The sequence below is a fragment of the Haplochromis burtoni genome, unplaced genomic scaffold (assembly GCF_018398535.1).
Source record: "Haplochromis burtoni strain Fernald_Lab_line unplaced genomic scaffold, NCSU_Asbu1 Contig_175, whole genome shotgun sequence".
NCBI classification, from domain to species: domain Eukaryota; kingdom Metazoa; phylum Chordata; class Actinopteri; order Cichliformes; family Cichlidae; genus Haplochromis; species Haplochromis burtoni.
Window position 1 is genome coordinate 1,057,859 of NW_024582536.1, and position 26,147 is coordinate 1,084,005.

The 26,147-nt window shown below is 42.3% G+C and overlaps 2 protein-coding genes across 8 annotated transcripts in view; both read right to left on the bottom strand.

Moving 5' to 3' along the window:
- LOC102301757 (potassium voltage-gated channel, KQT-like subfamily, member 3) overlaps positions 1-17,007 on the bottom strand; it is a 27,539-nt gene extending 10,532 nt beyond the window's left edge. The window contains exons 1-12 of one of the 5 annotated variants that reach the window (XM_042225558.1): positions 10,389-17,007; positions 8,653-8,748; positions 8,517-8,573; positions 6,957-7,037; positions 6,552-6,635; positions 5,741-5,824; positions 5,577-5,660; positions 5,448-5,495; positions 4,210-4,290; positions 4,044-4,070; positions 3,844-3,933; positions 2,131-2,676 (exon numbers count right to left, since the gene is read on the bottom strand). In XM_042225558.1, coding sequence (XP_042081492.1) covers positions 2,131-2,676; positions 3,844-3,933; positions 4,044-4,070; positions 4,210-4,290; positions 5,448-5,495; positions 5,577-5,660; positions 5,741-5,824; positions 6,552-6,635; positions 6,957-7,037; positions 8,517-8,573; positions 8,653-8,743 — 1,273 coding nt within the window. In that variant the 5' untranslated portion in view covers positions 8,744-8,748; positions 10,389-17,007. The other 4 variants (XM_042225557.1, XM_042225560.1, XM_042225559.1 and 1 more) reach the window with 4 other exon arrangements.
- A 2,084-nt stretch (positions 17,008-19,091) lies between these two features.
- kcnq3 (potassium voltage-gated channel, KQT-like subfamily, member 3) overlaps positions 19,092-26,147 on the bottom strand; it is a 107,313-nt gene continuing 100,257 nt past the window's right edge. For all 3 annotated transcript variants that reach the window (XM_042225550.1, XM_042225551.1, XM_042225549.1), the window contains 4 exons: positions 25,247-25,378; positions 25,062-25,157; positions 24,833-24,920; positions 19,092-23,964 (listed from right to left, as the gene is read on the bottom strand). In XM_042225550.1, coding sequence (XP_042081484.1) covers positions 23,287-23,964; positions 24,833-24,920; positions 25,062-25,157; positions 25,247-25,378 — 994 coding nt within the window. In that variant the 3' untranslated portion in view covers positions 19,092-23,286. The remainder of the gene's footprint in view (positions 23,965-24,832; positions 24,921-25,061; positions 25,158-25,246; positions 25,379-26,147) is intronic.

The following is a 26,147-nucleotide window of genomic DNA, read 5'->3' on the forward strand; positions in this document are numbered from 1 at the left end:
GTGTGTGTGTGTGTGTGTGTGTGTGTGTGTGTGTCAGTCAAACATCAGCCTCCACAGGCCGACACTCAGACATGTGCAGCTGGGTGACAAACGCTCATTTCACTGCACGCTAATGACTCGCTGACAAATTGCACAGGATGCTCCGGCCTTCTGATTGTTGCTAGGCAAAAATCAGAGAAGGGGACGGGAGCATTGGGGGCGCAGCTGTTATCTGCAGTGTGGTGTTACTGCCATCTAGTGGCTGTGCTGGGAAAGGTGAAGAAACACACTGAGCGCCTCACAGGTGATATCTTAGGAGCCACAACCATCACGTGCTGCACCGGGCACATCAACAGCAGGCGCTGGGTTTGGACTCGCTGCTGGTAACAGATCGGAACATTTCTCTAACTTTTCTCACTCATTTGTTGGACAAACTGTAACAATCATGATTACGATCACCTGTTTCAGTTTACATCACCGTCACATTATTTACCCCATTCCTGTCCCAGTTTTAGTCCTGAAACCCCAGAATGGCTGTGAATGAACAGATGACACAAACCAAACCTGAGATATGCTGAATTCATGCTGCCAACGTTTACATAAAAACACCGGCGGCATCAGCCTCCTTGTGGAGACACGTGTGGTATCAAACTCCTGCATCACATTGTTCTCAACTTATAGTCACAAGATTTTCAGAAACCTTGACCACTGATTTTAACCTCGGGGTCAAAGTCACTATGATTCAAACTTGTCAGAGATTTTTAGTAGATACACCCATTGTATAGATGCTCCTATGTCACCTCGTTCTCTCGTTATTACATTCACACACCATGCCGCCCGCCCGTCACGTCATGATAATCGGCCGTTTACAGCTGAGGGATAAAAATCCAAGAAAATATACGAAGGGTGTCCCAGCAGGAGGGTCCTGGGTTTGAATGCAGCCCAGGGCCTTTCTGTGGGAGTGTGTGGGTGTTCTCCGGCTCCTCCCACAGTCAAACACATGCAGTGAGTGTGAACGTTGCCTCTGTGTGTCCAGTCTTCCTCCCTGACCTATGATAGCTGGGAAGGCTCCAGCCCCGCGTGGCCCTGAACTGGAGAAGCGTAAGAAAGTGGATGTTTGTTGTTTTTCTACACAGTCTCAACTTTATCTACCGTGGGTCATACCATTTATGCAAATTACACTATATTCAATTAGTGAATGTGCATTTCACATATTTTAATCCATTGTCACATAAAATAGTCTTAATGTACGTTAACGGCTGGAAACTGTTGACATTTGAATCCGTATTCATTTTCCTCACGATGTAATTATGGAATTTCATAACGAGCTCCTGGTTTACGCTGAGTGCAGCAGACAGATAAACGCTGAACGCTTGGCCTTAATTTGACTTTAACCTCTGCAGCTTAAAACCCATCAAAGCTTTCACACAGGAGGCTGCGAGCCTGCGTTACCATGGTTACTATCTGCAGCATGGCTTCCCGTGCCCCACACACACACACACACACACACACACACACACACACACACACACACACACACCTACCTTTCTCCAGGCTGAAATTGAATCAGTGCCGCTGGTGTGTCCAGAAATGACAAAGGAAGGCTGCGATGTGATTAGAGTCGCTTTGTGAGAGCAGGTCAGTGGGCGGAGTCAAACTGTGGCTACAGTGATGTTACACAGGTCTCCATGTTTGATTTCCTCCGTATCCATTCATCAATAACGACATAAAATCACTCATCTGTCCTTATGTTTCCCAACAAGCCGTCATCATGGGTCACAGTGAACCCGTCGCCATCTTTGTCCAGCAGGTAAAACTGTGAGAACTTCTTCAGAACTGAAGAAGCTTCTCGGATGAGAGGAGAAACGTCTTCATGAAACTTAAAGAAGTCCAGATTTTCTCTCATGTATTCCTCTGGTGCATTTTTGGTTTTATTAGTATCAGTGTCATCAAGCTTTATTTATCGCAAGCAGGTTGCCCTGCAGCAAAAATGGGGCCCCCCGACAATTAATTTTTTATTCTGGTTATTTGCCACATTTCATCTTTTTTATTTTGCACAACTAACCAGAGAAAACACACAAGAGCATCTTCCTCACTGCTGAAGCTACAAAATAATTCATATTAAAATATCTGAAAGAACAAATCGTTTACCTGGTTTCTCCGTTGGCTTGCTGGGAGTTGTAGTTCCTCTAACCAGAGGCCCTGTAGTCCTCCTGGGCACCGTGGGTCCTGCTGAGGTTCGCACAGGTGGAAGTCTCGTGGGATGAACTGTGGACGTCGTGTGCGGGGCTGCTGTGCTTGTAGACGCCGCCGTGCGGATCAGACTAACTGCTGGTGAGAAGGTTGAAGCTCTGCCCGGCGTCGTGGGTAATCGTGGTGCTGCTGTGGTGGGAGCTGCAGCAGTCGGAGTGGCGGTGGTGGTGGTTTGCCATTTTAAAGTTGTAATTGGTGCTAAAGTTGTTTTTTCCTCTATAGTTCCACTCTGAGAAGATGCCACAGTGGGCGTGGTCCCCCTTTGTGTCGTTACAGCTCTTGCGGTCATGCTTGGCGCCATGGGTTGCTGGGTTGTCTCCGGTGTTTCGGCTGTAGTGTAACTCTGAGGCATGACGGTCGTAGGCTGTGGAGCTGTTGCGAGCGGCTGAGCTGTGGTGACCTTCGCTGTAGATGCAGCTGCTTCATCCACAGCTGTTGGTGAAGCTGATAAACCAAGAGAAAGAAATAGGCTCGATTTTCTGTCTCCACAAGAGTGAAAGCAGGACGCAGCCATCATGGGACTGAAGACAGAACCACGTGTTAAAAAATAAACACGTTTACAGCCAGAGTCAGCAAACAGGTAAGGCTTAAAGGTGTCCTCGACTCCACCTCAGCAAACTGGACCTCTCCACTGTGTCCATGCAATTTAAACTTTTAACAGAACCTATGCATATAACTGTAATCTGTACACAGTCATATAAACAGCAAACAACAACAATAAACAACAAAACTACTTCATTAAACTTCACCAAAAACAAACAAAACAAACCGAGAGACAGAGAGTGGGAGCATCAGTGGTCAGATCAACATTTTAGTACACTACAGGATTAAAAAAGGCTCGATGACCACAGAAGACCAGATGGGGGATGATCACAGGATCTTTTCCATGGTAAAAAACCCCCACACCTATACAGGAAAGAAACACCCTTCAGAAGGTAGCTGTATCCAAGCACAGGGAAGACAGAGGTTTCACACTGAGATGCAAACCAGTGCAGAGTCTCAAGGACGGAGGCAGAGCAACAATGAACATATGAAGCTAAGATCAACCTGCATCACAACCACAACAAGAAAAAAGCGCACAGGAGGCTTGAACAGGTAACAACGTACATCATACGACACTGGCTGTAAAACAGTGTGACGCACAGACGCATCGCTTCCTTTAGCCAATAACTAATGTTTCTCAATCATGTGACACGACACTCGACCACGGAGAGAGCTACACACTCTGCTGAGATTCACAGCTCAATAACATGACAATGAAAAGTAAAAAAGACCCTGGCTGCAGTCGCTCCGTGTGCTCAAAGATCGGTCTTTTGGTCTTCCTGGTATTTCTCACACAAACAATTTCTCCTAAAAATTAAAACCTAGCATCTGACTGACTTCATTATGCTTTTAAAAACCTGAACAATCTCTTTTATTTAGTGTTCATTCATGCATATCCTTTTAAATGTGCTTCCAGTTCTTTCTTTTACACATTTGGTTGTGAACATCAGAGATAAACCAGCTTAATCCTGATTAAACTTTGGAAACCGAGTCTGGCCCGAACTTCCTGACAGATCGAGCTGTGAAGACGAGCCAAACGCTGAACGCCAGCCTCCTGGAGAGACTCACCATGTGCGGTTGAATGGACTCTGCTGGTTAGCATGGAGCTCATCCCAGATGGAGAGATGTGACTCAGATTCGTGGGCAGTTGGTGCCATTCTGAGATTTAAAATAGACAATTTGAAGAGGAGAATTAAGCGGCTCTTCGAGCGTCTGGTTGATGACAGCAGATGCTTGAACGGGCCTGTTAAAGGTCCTGATGTACTCACCGACAGGGAGCCGGAAGGAGATGTTAGCTGGTTCAGAAAGACAAAGTGGGGAAAAAGAAAGTAATGAAAAAGAAGACATAATGATTTCTACACTGATCTGGTGCTGTTCGTTTTAATCTGCCACCTGCTGGTCATCAATGAATCCGTCACAAACCAGTGAACAGACCTGTGTGCGGTCCTTCCACGATGGTCTGGTTGAAGAGCGGCGTGATGGAGCCGACGTCCCACAGCTCAGGCACCTCTCTGCCTGGACAAAACACAACGTCGCATTCAGACAGACACCTTCATCAGCAGCATCATCATCAGCCTCATCTTTGATGCCAGAGATGTTAAACTCATTTTACAGGGAGGACTGCGCACAGCCCACCGATCCAACGTGGGCCAAACAGTGAAACTCCAATCAACAAAGTTTAATTACACATTTAGAAAAAGAAAAAAGGGGCAATTTCTACAGTATGTCTCAGCTTCCTACGTGATAAAGATGAAATAATGTGTCAGTATGATGTAAACTGTGTGTGTCTGTAGGAGAAGCTGCAAAACATATGAAAAGTTAAAAAGATAATAAATATACGCCCTCCTACTTCTTTTACAAAGTGGTCCAGCGGGCCCCGGGCCTTATGTTTCACACCATTGCCTTATACACTATATGAAAGATTTTTCAGGTATACTACAGGAGCATTTATAAGGTTTAGTCATATATTTTATCTCTTTAATCGCTCTCTGAGGTCTGTGGAAGATAACAGAGGCTTCCCCACCAGGAGGCGCTGTTTTACCAACTGCGATTATCAAATGTCTTTGGATCTGCTGCTCTTTGACCTTTTGAGAGCTCTTTTTAGCCCCTCTGCAGGATGCTTTGCTGTGTTAAAGTGTAAACAGAAAAAATGTTTTGTTGATGTTTACGTGATATCTCTTTAAAACCAAACATGGAGGTAAGGTCACATGACTGTTTCTTCACATTCTGCTGAGAGCTTTCATTTTTACATGTTTAAAAACACAAACATTTACAAAAAGTTCCTGTTTCAACCTCATCTTATCTGATTTTTGGCTTTTAAAAATGCTTCACCATGAAATAAATCAAGGGAGAAAATAAAAATGTGATACACACAAAGGAAACACCCTGTCGGCTGAACTACTGGAATATACCCAACACATTTCTTACTGCTTGTTCTCAGAACCATAAAGATTCAGCTTTTAAAAACAGTTTATAGTTGCACACAGCTATAATAAATCTGACTCCTTTCTTGTGAGCATGGACCTGGTATCAGTCTTAGACGTGGGTCAGGAGCAGGAAGAAAAGGTTTCTACTTCCAGACCTCTGTGAGGATAAAATAAGCATGCAGTGTCATTCCCCCAGGCCTCAGAACTTTACTCAGGACAGAGGAGGCCTACACATACCCATCTTACCGGCCATCACGCAGATGTAGATACAGTCTGAGTTATTCCTCTGGCTCACTGAGACACAAGCAGACAACACGCCGTTAGCCAGAGACACAAACACATCATATAGCGTTTCATTTAAATAGCATCTACCACCTGAGAGTATCGAGGAGGATTTAAAGAGCTCGTGCAGGTAGCTTGTAGAGTTTCCCATCACATCCAGCAGTATGGCTGTAAAGTCTGATGGGAAACAAAAACGAGTTTACATGCAGCAAACTGCACGAAGCGTAAAATGAGGCCGAACGTTCGAATCCTCCTGCCTGTTAGGTCGTTGGTCTCGTTTGTGACGCAGTAGCAGAATCGCCTCCTGAACACGCTGCTTTCTATGCTTCCCACACTGGAAACTGCAAAACACACAGAAACTGTTCAGAGAGCACAAAGTCATTCATGGATTTAAAGTTTAAGACGTGTCAGGACGACACGGCCTCCAAACATCTGCTGACCTGCGTATTTCCAGCTTGTTAGTCTCAGCTTCTGCTAGCAGAGCTTTGCATGATTAACAGTTTAAAATAATCCTCATTTATCTTATTCTGAGCATTGATGCAGTTCATGCTCCGCCTTCAGTGCTCTGTTTTAGCTCTTTGCCCAGCTCAGATGAACATATTAGGCATGTCTCCTCTTGATGACATCATACAGATCCCACAGCAGGAAAAAAACTGTATGAAACTGTCCATACACTGACCTCACGACTGAGTGGATGACAACACAGCCACCACTGGAACAGGAGATATATGACAGACAATAATCAAAGTAACAGAATAAGTCCTCCTTAACAAAGTTTGGCAAATAAGATTATTTCTGTAATATGTTAGGACACGTCCTCGGTGCTTTATTTTGCAGTTTTAAATAAAATAATGGGTTCTTCCCTTTCTCAGCCTTCACCAGTGCATCAAACTTCACGACTGACCCTAAAGGTAACAATCTGACACGATTAAAGAGAAAGTCTCGTCTTAAGAGTAGAGATGGTTAACGTGCGGTGGTGTAATTACTACACGTTCACACCACCAGATGGCAGCATAGACAAATGCAGCCTTCGGAGGAAGCAGACGTTTGTAAGGAGAGAACATTTACTGTTGTAGACCAACAGGGTGAGTTTGTGCAGAGCCAGGGAGCTGTAGGACGTGACGCTGAGCAGAGAGAAGAGCTGCCGGGAGCCTGCAACACAAAACAGGCGAACATGTGAGCTCACACAGCCTTAGACGCATTATTACATACAGGAGAGCACTGCGTTCACTAATGACAATCTCATGATTAAGGAGAAAGGTGCAATAATCAGTAAGAGGACGGGGTCGATGTTGCGACCTCGTCAATGAGCCTGAAAATCAAAATCAGAGTTAAAATGTTAAAACTGGGCTGAAGGGAAGCTGCTCTTTGAGCGCACTGCTCCTTTAAATGTTGAGTCCTCTCTGCAGTTCAAAACCAACAGAAGTGTGACTCTGTGGTTCGGACCTGAGAGACAGCGACAGGACAACGTACCCGAGTGGCTGGAATTTATTAAAGTATTGACGAGCGGCGTGAGGTCGATGGCAGCGGGGTCGATGTGCTCTGCTGGGATTTCTGGGAAATAAAAGCAGAGCGTGAAGTCAGCGGGAGCTCGTTCTGGGTGTAATCTCCGTTATGGAGACAGCAGCATCAGCAGAATGAGCCAGTGTAATTACTGGATGTACTGGAAGAGAAAAAAAGTGACAGTTACCCAGAGGAATGGGTCCCCGGGGGGCGGGGCAGTTATTTAAACAACACAAGGTCAGTGTAACAGCTGGTCTAATCGGCATTTCACTGAACATTTCAGTGATACAACCCAGAGCAGGTTCACAGATGTTCGCTGATGACTTCTCTGAAGTGTGTGTTGCTGATGACGGTTTTTACCGTTAGACAAACTGCTCCTCTGGGACGTTAACGACGTCTTTGACATTCGGGGTTTGAGTTCATAAGCTTTGGACTGAAGCCTGATGAATGGCACATTTTATGCAAATTAACTGAGTTTTAGTTACAAAAAGGAGGATTTTTCCACATATTTCTTAACATCGACCAACTGTACCCTCCATCCATCACCGCTGCAGCATCCTCAGCAGAGGCCCAGACCTCCACCAGCAAATCCAGGCAAACACTGAGGCGTTCCCAAGCTAGCTGGAAGATATAATCCTCAGCAATTTGCCAGGAACTCCTCACCCAGGAGGTGTGCAGAAGTCAGATTCCCAAACCAGATCAACTAGCTGAGCTTCACCGTTTGGAGGAAGCTCGTCTCAGCTGCATCCCATCGGTCACTACCCAGAGCTCGCGGTTGTTCGTGGGCGTAGATCGAGCAGTAAATCATTAACTTTGCTTCCACGCTCTCTCTTCACCACAACGGATCGGTCTGTCCATCTCCTGCTGTTCCCCCCCCCCTCACTTGTGAACCCAGAGCTCCACCCTTTCCCAGCTGTGAAGCTTGGTATTCATTGACTTTCTATCCATCCTCTTCCACTTATCCTTATCAAGGTTGTGGGGGGCGCTGGAGCCCATCCCAGCTACCATAGGGCGAGCGGGGGAGTATACCCTGTGTTGTTGCTAACACACAGAGACATACAGACAGAAAGGCCGCGGCCAGGTGGAGGATTTGAACCCAGGACCTTCTAGGTGTGAGGCACCAGTGTTAACCTTATTATATTAATATATTCAAATATCATCTGGTTAAAGAAACAATATGAAAAAGAAATCTGACATGTTCAGTGACTCAGTCTGTGCTGTGATGCAAACCCAGAAAGTTTTTTTATCATTCAGAAACTGAAAACCTCAATAAACAGTTTCCTGAATGTAGCTGGGGGACAGTCGTGATCTTTAAAAAGATATTCATATAAAAAATACACTGAAGCCAGTTGTGTGCGCCTCCACATCAACTGTGTAGGGTTTTTATTTTTGCTAGGTGACAGCGCTGCAGTCGAAGTACTTTGTGGGGCTTTAAAGTTTCTTTGTTCGAGCTGGAAAACAACACGTTGAAACGTATTTGGCAGCCACAGTATGTGAACAAGCAGAATGAGAACCAAGGAGGAAAAATACCCGTGGAGTCAGCAAAGTCTCTCCTGTGCCTGTCCTCCTGCTGTCTGCAGATCAATGCTGGAGGAAACAAAAACAGCAGTTATTACTACTATTAATAATTAAACCAAACAATAGAGCCTTTATAGCCTCGGCCTACCTTGGCTCACGAGCAGGAGTATTAAAACTGCAGAAACACAGATTATGAAAGAGAAGCGTGGATGCTGTGTGAACCTCCAGGAGCCTGCCATGACTGCTGCAAACACAAACAGCATGCAAACGTTCACTCTCAACATAAAAATACAGCTTTTAGTGGGCTACATGGTTAGCACAAGGGCAAAGCCACCAAACCCCGTGAATTTGCATCTCATGTAAGCTGCAACAATCAGCTCATATATGAGAGACACGTTGCTCTGTAGAAATCAGCCTCACACACAACAGAGCAGAGAGCCAGGAGTTACAACATAAAAGCTGAATAGATCAGCATCATCATCATCGTCACATTAGTGCTGGAGACGACGTTAAAAGTAATTATTGTAACACTTTGTAATGCAGCTGAAGGTGTAATTACCCTGTAACTGAATGAATTTCAATGCATTTTATTTGACATTACAGTGTAATCGAATACTTAAAGCTAGGTCTGTGAGAGTAAGGATGTAACAGGGTGTAAGTCAGGCTTTTACAGGAAACAAAGAAATAATTATACTGTAAGTAAATGTAAGAACACTGTACTTCTACTGTAAGTACAATGTACGTACTTCCAATAGAAGTACATGAGTCCACTCCATAATACAACCCCACAGAGTGGAGCATATTTATGATGCAAGCTGTGGAAATAATGTTTGTTTTTCTGCAAACTTACCGTGAAACTGAGCACTACCTCAAATTACTTACAGTATAATTATTTCTTTGTTTCCTGTAAAAGCCTGACTTGTTGTTGACACTCTGATTGTAGTGTACCTACCTTTAAGTATTTGTAAGTAAATATAATTACATCAGAATTTTAAATCAGATGCACTGAAATTCCATTTGATTACAGGGGAATTACACCCTTAGTGGTGGCCCACCAAAACAAATAAACTCAACAGAATGAGGCCATAAACATCTGTGTATAGCTCTGAAAGCTAATAACTGCAGCTGAGTTGGGGACTGGCCGTACTTTAATGTAATACTAATTTAAACCATTAGGTGGTGCAGTGAGTCTAGATAACCTTTAACCAGGTAAATGATGAAACACACATTTCTTCTGTAAAAATGCAAAGTCTGTGCAGGAAACAGAGAAGAGGCTAAAGAGAACTACAGAAAGTTAAAGATCCAGAAACATCTGAACATCTGGTGATGAACGCGTCGGCCAATTAAAACACATCAGCCTCTCTCTGCACACTGCAGGTAAACTCTGTGCCTCCATCAAACACCTTTAAAAGAGTTTGTGTAAAAAAAACACTTCCTGGTCCTTCACAGTGACGTCATGATGACTCTATAATCCCACCAGTGGACCCAGTGCTCCCCACAGAGTATCGGTAAAGATTTTTAGGAGCTTTTACATTAAATTTTCTTGGCATCTAATTTGCGTTTTGTGCGTTCAAAGAAAGTCTTCCTCAGTCTAGTCACTGCATTTCTGTATTTCTTGACTCATCAATTCTGATCAAGATAAAAATCACACACATGCACAGTCACAGGTTTCACAAATCAAAGCAAACTTTTTCTTTTCAAAGTGAACCGTCTTTGTTTCCATAAAAAGAGGAATATATATTGTTTTTACAGCAGCAGCACTCAAAGTTCACAGCATTCAAAATTTTAACTCTAATTCTTCGATAGTTTGACCTGCCATATTATCATCATCATTATTATTATTATTGGCTCCCAGCTAAAATAAAACCAGTGAACACGTCTCACCTGCTGCTTGAATTCACCTGCAGCCCTGCGGAGCCTCCACCAGCCTCCACCCTGCGGTCACACACCGGCGGTCAGATAACGATTAAACAACGCCTGTTTTCTCCCCTCTGAACATCAGCGGGCTGACAGCTCAGCGAGCTCTGGCTGCAGGCCGGGTACTGATCCAAACTCACTCCTGCAGCTGCACTGCAAGAAATATCCAACTGCAGGTGCTGCACTACACTGCCCCCCAAAGGCAGAGACAGGAACTGCAGGAGGCTCTGAAAGCCTGGAGATCGACTTCATGCTGTTTGACGGTGATGAGAACAGAAAACTGCACTTCAGCAAGTCGTTTTGACCATGTCTACGTTCCTAATTGCTGCCACGTGATTGGCTGGTTATATATTTGTGTTAGGGAGAAGTTGGACAGTTGTTTCTGTAAAGTGACAGGTCAGTGTAAATTTAGTCAGTCAGACACTTCAGGTGAGGTCAGGCTGCTGTGTGTGGCCTCTCCTCACACACCTGTTTTCATTTAGCACGAGCTAATTCAAGCTCTTTTCATTTATTGGTCCAAGTTTCATGCATCCAGCAAATAAGCTGCTGGAACTCCAAATGTCTGAATCACACCAACATACAGCCACCTCACTGAAACGATCCTTACTGAACTTCTGTAAAAATCTAAATCATACCTGACGTGTTTCTTCAGTCACACCAGATGAAATGCATCAGGATTGGTACTTAGCCTGAGTCTGTGGAAAGTTTATTTTTAGAAGGACATTTCTTACAGTGTAGGTAAGTGGCCATAATAAGCCGCTGGAGTGACATACGAGCCGTGGGGAAGATCAGTGAATGAGGGGAGTGAATGTGAGTCTTTAATGCCGGGGGATCGGCGGGCACTTTGGCCATCCTGGCGTTCACATTCAGGCACGCAGCGGTAACTGGCAGTCAAGGCTGCTCAGGGCCTGGGAACAGCCGCCCCCGGGGAACAGAAACAGACTTTTAGCGCATAATTCTAACAAGAACGAAATGAAATGAGCTAATGAGTGAAAAACAAGCTGCACACGTGTCCACTGACGTTTGTTCTGGGGTGGAAACGTTATAAAATAAGAATCCTAAAAATGAGTTAAACCATCTTCACAGAGTAACAGCAGCGACAGCCGGAGCCGCTGTGAGCGAAATAATGACGTTCATCTGAAGGTTTTCAGCCAGAGGCCACACATGAGAGTCAAGGCTGAGAACAACAATACTGCAAAGAGACAAAACAACTCCAGAATGAAACAAAAACATCACAGAGACACGTGCAAACCAACACAGTATAAATACACAAAGCAACAACAACAACAACTACAAAAGAACGCACACGTGAAGTAAAAGCCAAAAAAATGCCACAAACTGATGCTAAACAAGAGACGGAAAATAACTGCAAAACAGAAAAATGTCAGATAATAATGGGGACACAAAGACTCACAACACACAACATGATGCACACGAACAACAAAAGCCTGCAAACTGGTCCCAAAACGAAGAGACATGAATGTAAAACAACTACAAAGAAAGAAGTAAAAGTACTGTGATACAACTAAGAGACGGGACACATAACAACCAGAAAAGTACACAAAATCACTACAAAGAGACATCAAACAACTACAAAGGGCTGGGAACATCCACAACTAAGCTCAGACACACACAAGGACAAAAACAGCCAATAAAAAAAAGCACATGTTAACTAAGACGACATGCAAAGCAGATACATTACCTCAAATATTGGACACACAAACACAGCAAATGCACACAAATCTCCTACTCCAAAGACACACAGCGTGTCTGCAGAGGGCTGCAGGACATTTAAGAACAGCTATTTTATAGCAGGGACACCAACAACGAGTCCACGGGTGCAGAAACGATGCAGCCTGAGTGATTTCAGCAGCATGAATCCATCTCTGGTTTAACGCTTGCAGATAATAACCACACCGTCTGCTTTCAGTTCAATGCTTTATTAATAACTGGTGCAATTGAAAAGACAAAAAAAATTAAAAAATCAAGTAAGAATACATTTGCATATTATATCATCAAAACAAAATATCCAAAGTGGTCTAATACAGAATAGAAATGGTAGGTTTATTCTTTTTTTCAAACTGGTATGAGAAAAATGATGCACAGCTCTGAAGGCCACTAGTGTAAAGTTGTCCAAACTTCCCTTAAATGAAACTTAAGAACAACAGAACTGTTTCTGACCCAGAAAAGCTGCCGTCATCAACCAGCACAGAGCTGTCAGTAACCTCCCAGACGTACTGGCTTTTGTTTTTACTGCATTTCGGCTGCATTTAGACGTCGCTCCTCTCAGATTTGCTTCCTGCATCGTTCCTGTGGGAGAAATACAGGAACTGTACGGCCCAAGACTCTAAGCAGAAGTGATTTTATTTATTTATTCATTTGCTATTTATCGAGCACGTGTTTGGCACTTGTTTGGAACTTTTGTTTCGAACCTGTATTCTGCGTAATGGACACCAGGGGGCGACTCCTGTGTTTGCAGAAAGACTTCTGGTCTTATACAAACGCCTGATGAGTTTAGAGCTTTGGTTTCTAGTTTCAGGTCATACAGAATAAAATATTTGGGGTTATTTTATAAATCAAGTTCAGTGAGAAGCTCATTGGCTGAGGACTCAGTCAATCACAAGTCGTCAGCCAATGAGTGTGTGGCTTCGTCCGTCACACCTGGCTTAACTAACCAGCGAGAATCATCATCGTCCATGTTTAAGTGTCACACTGTGAGAGATGGCTCTTACTAACCTTCTTTAAAGCCATGAGATGACTTCTTTTTAAAGCATTTACAAGATATTCATCTTGTTCACAAGTCTGTTAACTTTTTGTGTCCCGTGTTTCAAACTTCATGCTTCATCACAGCCACAAACAAAATGTCCAGTTTGTGTAAAAAACACAAATCTGAGTCTTGATCTTAAAAGCTAAGCAGGTTCGGCCTGGTCAGTATGCTGAACACCAGGTTAGGAGGTCTGCTGCAGTTTTCTTCCTGTTAAAAGGGAGTTTTTCCTCCCCACTGTTGCCTCAAAGGGGGATGTAATTGTTGTGTCTTTACCTTTATCATTGTTGTGATTTGGCAGTATATAAATAAAACTGAATCAGTTAATTTTTTTACAAACTGCTGTGAGACTGCACCATGTCCATATGCAACAAGCATGCAAGGCTTTCTTCTTTGTCAGAGCAACGTGTAAAATTTTATCTCTAATTGTTTTGCTTTACTCAGTGAGCTCGACAGATAGACCGTCTTCTTATCAGCTAAAAATTCCAAGTAGAAATCTTGTAGGTGAAACTTTACAGTGTCCAGCACCCTGCTTTGACACTTATCAGTTCACCTTATAGGTACTCATGTAATTTTGCATTTAACCTCCAAGGACCTGGCGTCCACATATGCGGACATCACATTTTAGGTTGTCTAGACCAAAATACTACATTTTCTCATTTTCATCAAAAACAAAAAACGGGTAATTCATCAGGTCCCAATCAGCCCAAATAGCAAAGAGGATGCATGCCATGAAAGAGTTCGGGTCTTAGGAGGAGATTAAGAAGATTTTGGAAAGACAGTTTGAGAGTCGCATCAAAACCCTGCAAATTGTGAGGTTCCATCAAACAGCAAAAAATTAGCAGGTTAAATATTGCAGTGTGTGGACAGCGTGTCTTCTTCCATTGTTGGTGCCTCTGCCCTGCAGCTGCTCCCCCAACTGGAACTGTAAAAGCAATATCAGCCGCTGTTTGGAGGGGTGGTTTTTGAAGAGAGAAAATTTAGTACCCACCAGCTACTGCGCTGATTTTCTATCAGTCTTGGCTCCATAGATCGAGGCCGCTGAGCAATGAGTGCATGTAAATGCAGCCCTCCACACAGTTATTACCGACAGCTTTGTGCTGCGTTTTGACAGCCATAGCGAGAAAAGCACGACCAAATTAAAAGAATTGCATTGAAAGAAACATCTGTACTGTAAAAGGCCAAGGCACAAATAATTTGTAGCAATCAAAATGTCCATAAAATTACAGGTTATGCAGAATGTGCCGATCAGTGCATTGCTTGGTATGCAGTTACAGTGAATACAACCCTAACAGAATAATCACAGCGAGTACTATTGCCCTCTTAACTACACGGATGCCATAAAGTGCTCCTTTTCATTCAGAATCGATGCACATGCAGACGAGTTCACACACGGAGAGCTGAAAAAATAAATGACGCACAGTGTAAGTGCACACATGTGTTTTAGAGGGCAGAAATGTGGAGAAAATGCTCGTTTTAGGTGCACACGTGTTTCGATTAATGGCTTTGAATGTTGGGGAAAGACTCAGATTCAAGCCAACGAAAAACAGTCACGTGATCGAGCATTTGCTGATGTGCTGAGCATTTTAAAGTTATTTTTCCAGTTTCTCCAAGACTTGGCTGCTACAACAAGTACCAAGATGAGCCAGTTTTTACGTGAAATTAGTCAATATCTTAATCCTGACACACAACACTGATACCAAGAGTGTTTCCACACACAAGACTTTGTCAAAATCTACGTTTGTGGGGGGATTTTAAGCCTCTTTGGCTGTTAAATCTAACTCATAGAGTACTGTTTAAAACAGTGTTAAAGGAGTGCTTCATACAGGACTGTTCCTCAGAATCACCAAATGAATAACAGCTGCAATGCAAAGAGTGCAGACTCATTGGTTACAGTGTTATATGCCAAAAAACACACTCAAACTGAAAGAATCCTTCATCCGCAAAGTAACAGATATTAAATTGCTAAAACAAAGTGGATCTATTCTGCTCATATTTTATACTTGGGCTCTTCTAGAGTAGCTTTGCACAATTCAGAGTTCAAAATAATCCCCCTTTATCTTCTATCAGTGAACTCTTTTAGCTCCTCCCACTTTGAGCAAACTTTGCACTGACGGGCTGCCCCTCCCAAACAAATTATATTAAGAGCAGGTGGGCGGGGCTTACTGTGCCTTAGATGGCCATATTAAGGATATCTGCTCTCCGTGACATCATACAAACCCAAGCAGAGAGAAAAAAAGCAGCATTAATTCACAGGGATTCGCCGTTCATACACTGGCAGAAGGCAGAACGGATCCACTTTAACCATCACATTAATTCACCAGTATGTGTGTTGGTCAGAGTTTGTGTTTTGGAGGTTACGCAGACAAATGCAATGTCAAAATAAAGAATAAGGCTGAAGTCTGTACTGTGCACTGATGCCTGAAAAGGTGATTTTTCAAATGCAAGTCAAAAGAATAGCTCTGAGCTGTCACACAGCATCCCCCCTTATTGTCAAATAATGAGCACACTGTTTAAGCTTTAAGAATTAAATAGCCAATCATGATCACCCGAGGTCAGCAACTTCATTTCATCCCATCACACTGATTCAGAAAAATAAAAAAGACAAATTGACGACAAAGCCATGAGTACATGAGAGAACATCGGGTTAGTAAATGTTTAACTCCTCCAGTGACCTCATCAGCTGATTTAAACCTCGTCTACAAGCCAGAGAAGCAAAGGGCTGATTCACAGGGCAAAGTAATGGGACGAGTCACCAAAACCCATTCAAAGTCACTCTTGTGTCCGCTTACAGTATAAAGTAAACGGAGACAAAGTAAAATAGGCCTGGTGCCAAGTGTGCAAATTGGTTCAACTTCACTGGAGTGACTCCTAGTTTTGGCTCTGCAGGTTTTACTGGAGTTCCTCACACCTCAAATCCCCTTAATAAACATTATTGAACAGTTTTGTATCAGAGGCAGCTGTTTCAACAGAACAGCTGTTAAAGTGAGTGTTCATCAGCCACCAGGTACATCTACAGATGAGGTGACTAACAATTCCCAAAACATAAGAAGAATTTAACTTTTTTTTTTATTTCCAATGAACGGTGACCAATGCATGTTCTAATTCCACTTCTTTTCATGTTTGCCCAGGACAAAGTGGAGTTTAATCACTTCCTGCTTGAGGTGAAGAGGTTTCTCCCGAAGACGTGACTGGAGAACGTTTGGCAGGAAATTCATACAGAGTAATAACATGGCAATAACAGGACAAACCCTTCACTACAAAACAGCAACACAGTATCATGTTCAGACATCGTTTCAAACACGCAAGATGTCTTTAATTCACGTAACGTGGATTTATTTTACTTACTTCATCTTTTTAGTTTCAAATAGCTGTGCAGCACTTCGTTTGAAAGCGCTTTATAAGTTATTATTATTATTACTGTGAAAAGTAATGCTAGCAAGTTGGTTAGGGATACTGAAGATGGCTTTGGTCAGCTCACACTGGTCCTTAACAAGTCATTCAGTCACATATTTTATTTAAATAAAAATGGTTCTGATTTGGTTCTCCGGAAATTTAGCTAACCTTGTTTCAGAAGTCGTTAAAATCATCTCACGTATGGGAGATTTATTGGTTTTAAGGAAACAAAATAAATGTAACTGTAGACAAAACGACTTGTTAAACTGCAACGTCTGTGATATTGTCACCATGCTTGATATAAACAGCGGCTTTAGCAAGTTGAATACAGTGGAACCCCGACTTACGAAATTAATTCGTTCCCGAGGGTCTTTCGAAAGTCGAAACTTTTCGTAAGTCGAAGCACCCATCGCGCCTTTTGAGTGAACGATAGGCGTCGTTCAAGTGGAACAGCGAAGCGCAACTCCGAAAGCCAAGGGGGTTGTCACATGATTCGGAAGGCATTGTGGGCATTGCAGGCATTCTGGGCTCAGCCAATCAGAGCCAGCGGACTTCGTTACACGGGCATTTTGCCGTAACACGGGTAGAAATATTGCCGTTGAGTGCCTTCGTAACTTGAATTTTTCGTTAAATGGGGTATTCGTAAGTCGGGGTTCCACTGTATTTGAAATTTTGTGAATTCCTGAGAAGAACTTCAGGTTTTTCGTGTGTAATCTGACATATTTCCATTTTACTGTTAACTGCTTTTGCTGGCATCACTTTTTCACAGCATACCTTCAGCGTCCTGGAAGACAATTTTTTTTTTTCTGTTTTGACAAATTTTTACAAAAAAAACCAAAAGTTCACATTAACAGTAATTTGCCATGAAACTATAAATGTACCAATGCTGTCGTTATGTATTCCCTGTGAGACATTCTTAAACTGATTCGTGACTGTAAATTTAGAAAGGAAGCCATTTGTAGTTTTTAGTTTCAAACGGAAGCAGTGTCACTAACTCACAGAATACTTTCTGTAAATTGAACTTAATGTGCAAGGCAACAAAAGCACAGGCTTGGAGCGAGACCGATCAAACCTCAACAGAACAAGACGAATGAACTTTAGATATAACGAAGAAAGCAGAAGTGAACCATTACAAAATTTCTGTGCAGCTGAAACCATGCTGAATCTGTAAATGAGCCAAAAAGCACCACAAAAACTACAAAACGGCATTTTACAAAAGCAGGACCGCACTCTGAGCTGGTTTTAAGAAAAGACGAAGCACTACAGAAGGAAACAGAGCCGACATTCAAAAATCCCGTGTGTTGTGTTCGGTGGAGATGAAGTGACGCTGAAACACTAAATAAAGAATGACAGCGTGGAGTCATTCTGAATGTTGCTTCTTGCTTCAGAGGCACAATGAATGAACGTCTGCAGGGATATTGTCATCATTTTTACATCTATATGTGGTGACGTCTGATGCCGGTGTTCATATATAGTTTAATGACTTTAATTTAAGGATTAGAGGATAACAGCAACTCTAACAATACACTAAATAGATAATAATAATCATAAGGGTTTGGTTCACCTGGCTAATTTCACAGATGGTAGCTGGATCCACACCAGGCTTCTTTTAACCTACCTGCGGAGACGTTTTACTAAAACCAAACCAGCAGTTGGTCCTCTGGCTGAGTTCGGCTCCAAATAGATGGATTTAATTTATACTTTAGAAGATTTTTCTAAGATTTAAAATTTTCGTGACCACCACTAACTGGAGTCACTGAACTGGATCTGAGGACTCTCTTTGTGCTGTTGGAGTCTTCAGAGGGATTTTTATGGGAATCATCCAAAAAAATATTACAGTTTACTATGAAGTGAAGACATCCAAGAGGTTTGTGCTTCAGTTTTGGTGAGTGAAACTGAGGTTTTATTATTCTAGTTACTAGCAACCATTAGCAGAAATCCATGCCTGTGCAATGCACCTTTACAGTCTAAGAGTCAGATTTACTAACACCAGCACCAACTGGGTTTTGGTGCCGCTACTCTCAGTGTACACAAAGAAACCAGTGAATGCCAACTTGTCTGCAAACACTCACCAAACTCTTGGTCGTCCAACCTTTTGGTGTAGCAGTAGGTACATCTGTGTGACCGATTTCACCAAGCAACAGCAAGTAGTGGTTGCCAGACGGTTGACAACAGGTCTCTAGACCTGTGTGAGTGAGGTCTAACCAAGTTTGTTGGCCTTAGCTGATAACATCCACCTCAAATATGGTCACTTCTGCCTCCAAAAAACCAACATGGCGGAGGCCAAAAAGCTAAGCTTCAAAACCAATGGGTGACGTTTCATCTCATTAAACTGAGATACTAGAACAAACAAACTGTAATTGCTCCAACTTTGCCCTCTCCTTCTTCGCTGTAGAGATTCACACAAACCAGTAAACAGTGAGAGGAGCCTACAGCCTCCAAACATCATCTTAAATGTGTTTTATCTATCTGTGTTTTTCCAGTTCAACACAGAAATGATCTGGCTGGTCATCACGGATACTAAACCAAAACTTTATCCGTTTAACGAAGTTAAAAGTTAATGTTAAAAATAATTAATGCAAGATAAGTTCATTAGTCATGATTTTTAGGTCAGAAACAGTAAAAGTAAACAAAGCAACGAATTGTAGAGTTGAAGCCTGGTGTGGAAGTCTCCTCTGTCAATTAACTGTGAAGGTGCCTGAACATGCTATAACTGTGTATTGATAATAATTCATGTGTGTACATATTGTGAGATATTACATTCAATATCAGTGTCGTCCTAAGTCTAAGGTAATAAATGCAGTTTAGGCCTATACGTGGTCGTCTGTAAAGCTTTTTATTTGCAGTAGGTGGTCAGGTCTGGCTTTGTGGTGTTTTCATTTAAAAAATACCTGTTGATCAGGAAGCTCCGCCTTCACGTACCTTTATTTCTCTTTTCAGTTTGAGGTTTTCTGTGTTTGTAACTAGACATTCGAGTTGCTCACAACACAGCACTGAACTATACAGCAGGTTTAAAGTTGCAATAATTCAAACTAAAATTTAAATGATTAATTGGAGTGTAGAAAAGCTAAATTCAGTTTGCTAATTTTAGGCAGTGTCCTTATTGTTCTCTGAGCTACAGCATACAGAGTTACTTTCAGTTTTTAGCTACCATACCGGATTTATTGGAGCTTTGCAGTAGAAATCGCACCTAAAATTCAGTGGAAATTATTGTTTGCTTTCCTTAATTCGTATTTAAGAAACAAAACACAGCTACAGAATTTTCCTGGCTGTTCTGATTCCCAGAACACTAAATAACGTCAAAACCGTGTACGTGTCTTTCACTAGTGAAGTTTGATGGAACGCTGATATGTCCAACTCACCGTTTTTCACAGGAGATGATTTGTAGTGTAAAGAAGCACATCTGAACCCATATTAGAGATTTTTGTAGCTGGAGTCCAGCTGTTATTTGAGCCTAAACTTAATCAGGAGCCTAATAGGGGTTACCTTAGTGAACTGCAATCGCTGGTTAATAAACCTGTAATCTGGCACCTCTTCTGTTGGGTTCTATAGGTCTTTAAACTGGGTTGGTTTATTTCTTGGTGACCAGTTCTGCTAAAATGAAAGACACAGATGCGGCATCTGACAAAACGGCGTTATCCAACACCTGGGAACATGACTGCCTCGAATTTGTTGTGGTTTATTTCGATGCAACATGGCTAATATTTCATTATTGCTTGTTTTTTTTCCTTTTCTTTTTTTAAAGCAACTTTAAAATAAGAGTGAACATTTTAAAAAGGAATCTGAAGACTGTCCCAGTAACCACACGTCATCACGAGTATCCTAATGCACATTTATTTGGTGAATTTCCAGTATTGTTGGATCTTAGATACACAAGTACACCATCGCTCCTGCAAATACTATATATGGCTCAGCTGATTTACGGGAAAGTACACCAACCAACCACCCAGTCTTACTATTATGATCTGAGGGGCTAATAGAAGTAAGACAATCCAAAAACAAAAAGAAAGGTTTTTTAGTGAGTAAAATCTAGAAAACCATGAAGTGTATTTAGCATGCTATAGCTTCTGTTTGTGGCATCGGTCAAAACAGCAGCGAGCCTGTCCTTCACTGTTCTGTTGCACTATTGTATGAACTGTATATCATCTACTGCAGCTACAAGCCCATCGTATTACTGTGAGAGCAGAATGATATCAAAGCTAAAATGCCAGACGCATGCAGCGTGGCTATAGTTAACTTCCCTTGCCGTTAATCACTCTTTTCAAGTACTGTAGAAGGTTAATGTTAGCTATACGAGCTTATTTTCAAGTGCTACTCAATTTTGTCTTGAATTCAATCAACTGATGTAATTTATAAGCCATTATATCACATTTACTAGTTACTTAGTGAACTTGCACTAACACTCAGCACCTATGTCTCAAACCCTTTTTTTACCAAACAAAATGGTGTTATATAAATAAAACTGAGACCAGATCTCACCTTTGATTATTCCTGCGTTAGATGCTCGGTAGAAATGTGTTTGTTTTTTTGGGGGGTTTTTTATGATTCCCCGTAAAATGCGATGCTCTGAATCCCCTTTATTCTTCACTGATTTAGTTAACAGTAGTTTTCACTCAAACAGTAGTGCTTAGTATTTGAACATAAAAGGGATCATTCTCCCCATGCAGCGTCTTCTGTAATGTCCTGGCATTGTGAGAGCTGAAAGTGAAAGTCAGCAGGCCCACACCCATAACAATGAAAAAATTGAATTTGAAACGTGTGACACTTCTCGCAATAAATGGTAGCCAAACTGGCTTTGTAAAAAAAGAGATGGACCACCCAACAACGCTCTTCTGAAACTCAGACTCACAGTCTGAGCAGGAGATAGCTGGACTAGCTAGCTTGCTAAGTGGTGTTTACTGCCAAATTGTCATCGTAACTGTGCAAGAATTTATCCTTATGAGTGTTCATACAATGCAGTGATCATAGTCATATTCAAAGATCATTTCTGCCGATGGTCTGACTGGGAATGATCGATTTGAGACGGTACCTTATCAAAACGCTATACACCACCACACAAAGAAGAATATGACAGTAATGTTAGCAAGAAAGCTAAAGGATAGCTGGTTAACTATAACTTAGCTACACTGCATGAATCTGGCATCAGCTACAAAGCAATTTAAAATGAGTAGCCAACCTAGCACCAGGTTTACCTCCTGAACGAGCTTACCTTATACACTCCAGATAATATTTAGCTAGCAATTTGTCTGTGTTAGCAACCTAGTGTTAGCCAACATTAGGCTAATCCCCAGAAACAAACAAAGGGCCCACCATTGATCAATTTTTTGATAACAATGAAAAAGTTATTAATAACGACACATTAGAAAATCAAAAGTCAATTATGTAAATGCACAAGTGAGCCTATTCATCTTCATTTTGAGTAGTTCTTCTCAATAAGTTTTAAACTACAGGCGATCCAAGTTCTTAAAAACTGAATTTATGCAGTATTACTCCAAAAAGGCTGTTTTTTTCCTGGAAAAGCTGAGCACAGAAAGTTATTAGAAATACTTACAAACTTAACTTTGGAGAAATGTGCATCAAGAACAGATTGTGTTACTTCAAGACCACAAGTGTGAGTACTGGGACAGACATATTGTGCCTCCCTTTATGTAGGAATCTTTTTTATCTTTTTAGTGCTGGAAATTTAAGCCACTATTTTTGCATTGAAGTTACGCTCTGAATACTAATCAAGCAGAAGCAGAACTTCACAGGTGGTTTATATCCCTGAATTCATGTGCCAACAAAGCAGCAGATTTAGTGTTTCAAACGCAGTCAAATTTTCAAGTGGATAGTCAGTTCACACAAAGTGGTGACACACAATTTGAGCACAGTGGCGTGAAAACAAAACACTGAGACCAGAAAACAAATCTGGTTTCTGGACAGAATTGATCCTCAGAGACCTTACAGAGCAACGTGAGAAAAGTAGAAACGGTGAAACATGACTGCCAGCAAACTAGCCATGGTTTTATTACCAAAGTCTCTCTCTCTTCTCTAACACACACACACACACACACACACACACACACACACACACACACACACACACACACACACACACTCACCAAACAACTAAAGACAGGAGACTTTTGGTTCCAGGATCACCTTCTAATCGTCAACTCCTACAGTGGTGCATTATCATGCAAACCATGCAAAAACAATGAAAATGTATTCATATAAAAAAATAAGTGTTACAAAATGGCATAGCAAGTATACGTAACCATTCGTTCTCTTTTTCCTTTTCCTGATATCCTGAACTTTGCAGTGACTACACTAAAAATCGCATGCGTTACATGCAGTGCGGTTGGCTTTGCAGCAATAAAGCTTTTGGGTGTATATAGTATGTATATTATTGTTCTTTTTTTATGTCAGCTAAACTTTTGCGGAGAGTGCGCTGTACAGAGTTACTTTACAAACGGTGTGGTTTCCCTTTTTCTTTTTTTTTTCTAGGCAGTCTCAGTGCCATGGCTCTCTGACTGGACCGTGGACGGCATGATGAGATCTGCGGTGGCCTCTGAAGGTCGATTATCTCGGATAAGATCCAACTTAACCTCCCCAGACGTTCAGTCCACAGCGGTGGCTTTGACCCAGGGCTTGGGTTTAGAGGCTTGGGTTGAATTTAATATCTTAACTCAGAGTGGTGGATATCTGCGCCGAATTTGTTTCCTCTCAGGGTGGCATGGTCCACACAGCGTCGCCGAATCCCTCACCAGTGGAGGAGAGAGGCAGGGGCCCCCCGCTTGGTGTGAAAGGGTCTGTGTCTGTGTCCGTCTCCCCCTCCGCCAGGTAGCTCGGCCTGGGTCTCGTCCAGCCAGGGTCCCCGGGCGCCAAACCGGCCCCCATTGAGAAGTTCTCCCCTTCCCGCTCCCCAGAGATGCTGAATCCACTGGGCGAGCGCTCCAGCTCCTCATGGTTAACCGATAGCATGGAGAGCGGTGAGTCACCACCTTGCCCCCCTGTGGTCCTACCCAGTCCCACTGACAAGTCCTGCAGGGAGCTGATGGGCAACACTGTGGGACGCTCGGTGTAAGTGGGGATGATTGCTGAAGGTGGGGGTTGGGGTTGATGAACCGAAGGGGCAATGCCGACTCCTCCTGCCAACCCCACCCCTTCTCTGCCTCCTCTTCCACGGCCATAATAGGGGTTCGCCTTGCTGACAGGCACCTGGTACATGTGTGGGAACGCCTCGGCGTAGTTGAGGAAAACCCGTCTGATCTCACCGTTTGCCGTAGGATTGCAGGTCTCCAGGGTCATGCGGGCAGAGCCGGCAGAGTCCACCTGCAGGTGCTCAGTGTGCTGGATGTGCATGTCCACCAGGAAGTCCAACTTCTTTTCCATGTCCTCCACCTGAAAGAGAGATACACAATGGAACCAGTGGATCGCATAACAGGTGTGTTTATTTACCAATCACCTTGGCCAAAATATGATGTAAAGAAATGTTAGTAACCCCTTCAGCGCTTTCAGTAAGGTTTGATAAAACCTTTGCAGACATTGCAGATATGAGAAATATCAAATATCATGTTGATTCTCTTACTGATAACTTGGTGTTTTCACAGTTTAATCTTGGTAATCTTCCTAAAGAAAACCATTAATTATGAACCCTGCACCACCACTAATAATGACGACAATGCTCCAGATGCAGGAGAGAAACACTTGGAAGTCTCTTTTTTAAAGCCTGGTCCAGTTTATCTTGTAAAGTGTTAAACAGCGGATGATAGTTCGGTGGTGGTGAAGGTTATAGACTCTTTTTGTCTTGCTGTAGAAGTCACTGCATGCTGCAGAACTGAAATCGAGTAAGAACTGCAAGTGTAATCGCATAACATGATTAGTAATATTTGCTACAGTTGGGCCAAATGGGTTGAATAGATCTGCTGTTCAAAGTCATCTCCAGCTGAAGCATCTTGTTGCCATATTCAGAGGGTTCTCTGACCCTGGCAGTGCAGCGCTTTGTTTTATTGTAAACAGTAATTTAAGTGTCCTGTTCCAAAAGGTCTGCCAGTGTTCCTGGTCTCATCAACGTGACAGTTTTTCTCCAAAGCAAATTTTACCGGCATTACATTGAACCCTAAATTGTCGCCAGATGTCTCAACATACAAAGCCCAAGGGTAACAAACTAAACTATAAAACAATTTATCTCAAACAATACAAAGAGTTACTTTGTTTGGAGAAGGAACACCTTAGCAGAATATTTGCCTTTAGTAGTTTTAGTTGTTACCTGTCTCTCCACCCTGACAAATCTGCCCATCATGCTTTGGTCTTCCGCATCTGGCATGGATGTGGCTTTGGCTATGTAGGACTCATGCCTGGAACAAAGGGACATCGAGTAGATGTGGACTGCACAGACATTTGTTACGAAAACTAAATAACATAGTTATAACTAACCTTTATACTAATTTGTAATTGTTTTACAACATTGTAGCCATTTTAGAGCTCTGCAGCAGTACCTGGGTGACTGGTTGGGCGGGTAAGTAAAGGGTGTTTTCTGAGTTTTCTTGTGTTTTGGGGTGAGAGGAGGTCCAGGGGCAAGAATCATGTCAATCCTTAAAATAAAAAAAAAAATGAGCATGAGGAAAAGAGAAAATTGGCTTCGTTCACACTGATCAGCCTTGTGTGTAAAAGACTAACTCACCTCGTCTGGAGGTATTTAATTCTACAGAGCATGTCCAGGTGTCCAGCAGAGTACTGCTCGATAACATCTTTGACATCATAAGGCCTCAGAGTTTCCTTAAACCGCTTCTTGTTCAAGAGGAATTGCATGATCCTGTGTGGCAACAAACACTTCAAATGAAAACGCATCTCAAACATCAGACACAGTTAACAAACGTCAGCTACCACACTTACCTTCATTGTATAGACACGTGTTTGTCAGGAAACAAGAATGCAAGAATCAAACAAATGAGAAGCATTTCACTGGTTTAGATCTTAACATTATTAACGTATCTGATCTAAACAACACTACATTTACTGGCCCTAATGTTTGTCTGCGGTCTTTTACCCCTTTTCCACTGACACAGTGGAGCCACCAGTGGCCGTGGGAAGAGCGACCACCAGAAATTCCTCAATTATTGGTAGATTCACCCCATATTTCTTTGCCCACACTTACTAAGCACAAGTACTGGCACCATGTTACTATTAAATAGATTTAAGGCGGAAAACTAAAAATTGATACATGATCCCGTGTTTCTATCGGTTTATCTACTGGGAGACACTAATTATGGGAACTGAACCAGTGCAGAGGCTGTGGAGTACAACAACAAGCCAAAGCCTCATCGCTTCTGCTCAAAGTCAAATAGTAAGCTGAAAGCTTGAATAGAAACACACCACAGTCGATTTGTTATCCAAGGAAAAAGTACAAAAACAGTGCAACAGTCTCGTAGTCTGAAAGCACTCCAAGGTTAAATTGTTACTTTTAACAGCTTCACTCAAACACAAATAACTTCTTCATCCATTTTTGTCTTTTCTGTAACAGGTGCAAAATGAACAATAATAGCAAAAACAATCACGAGCAGCCTACGTATCTGCTTACTCAT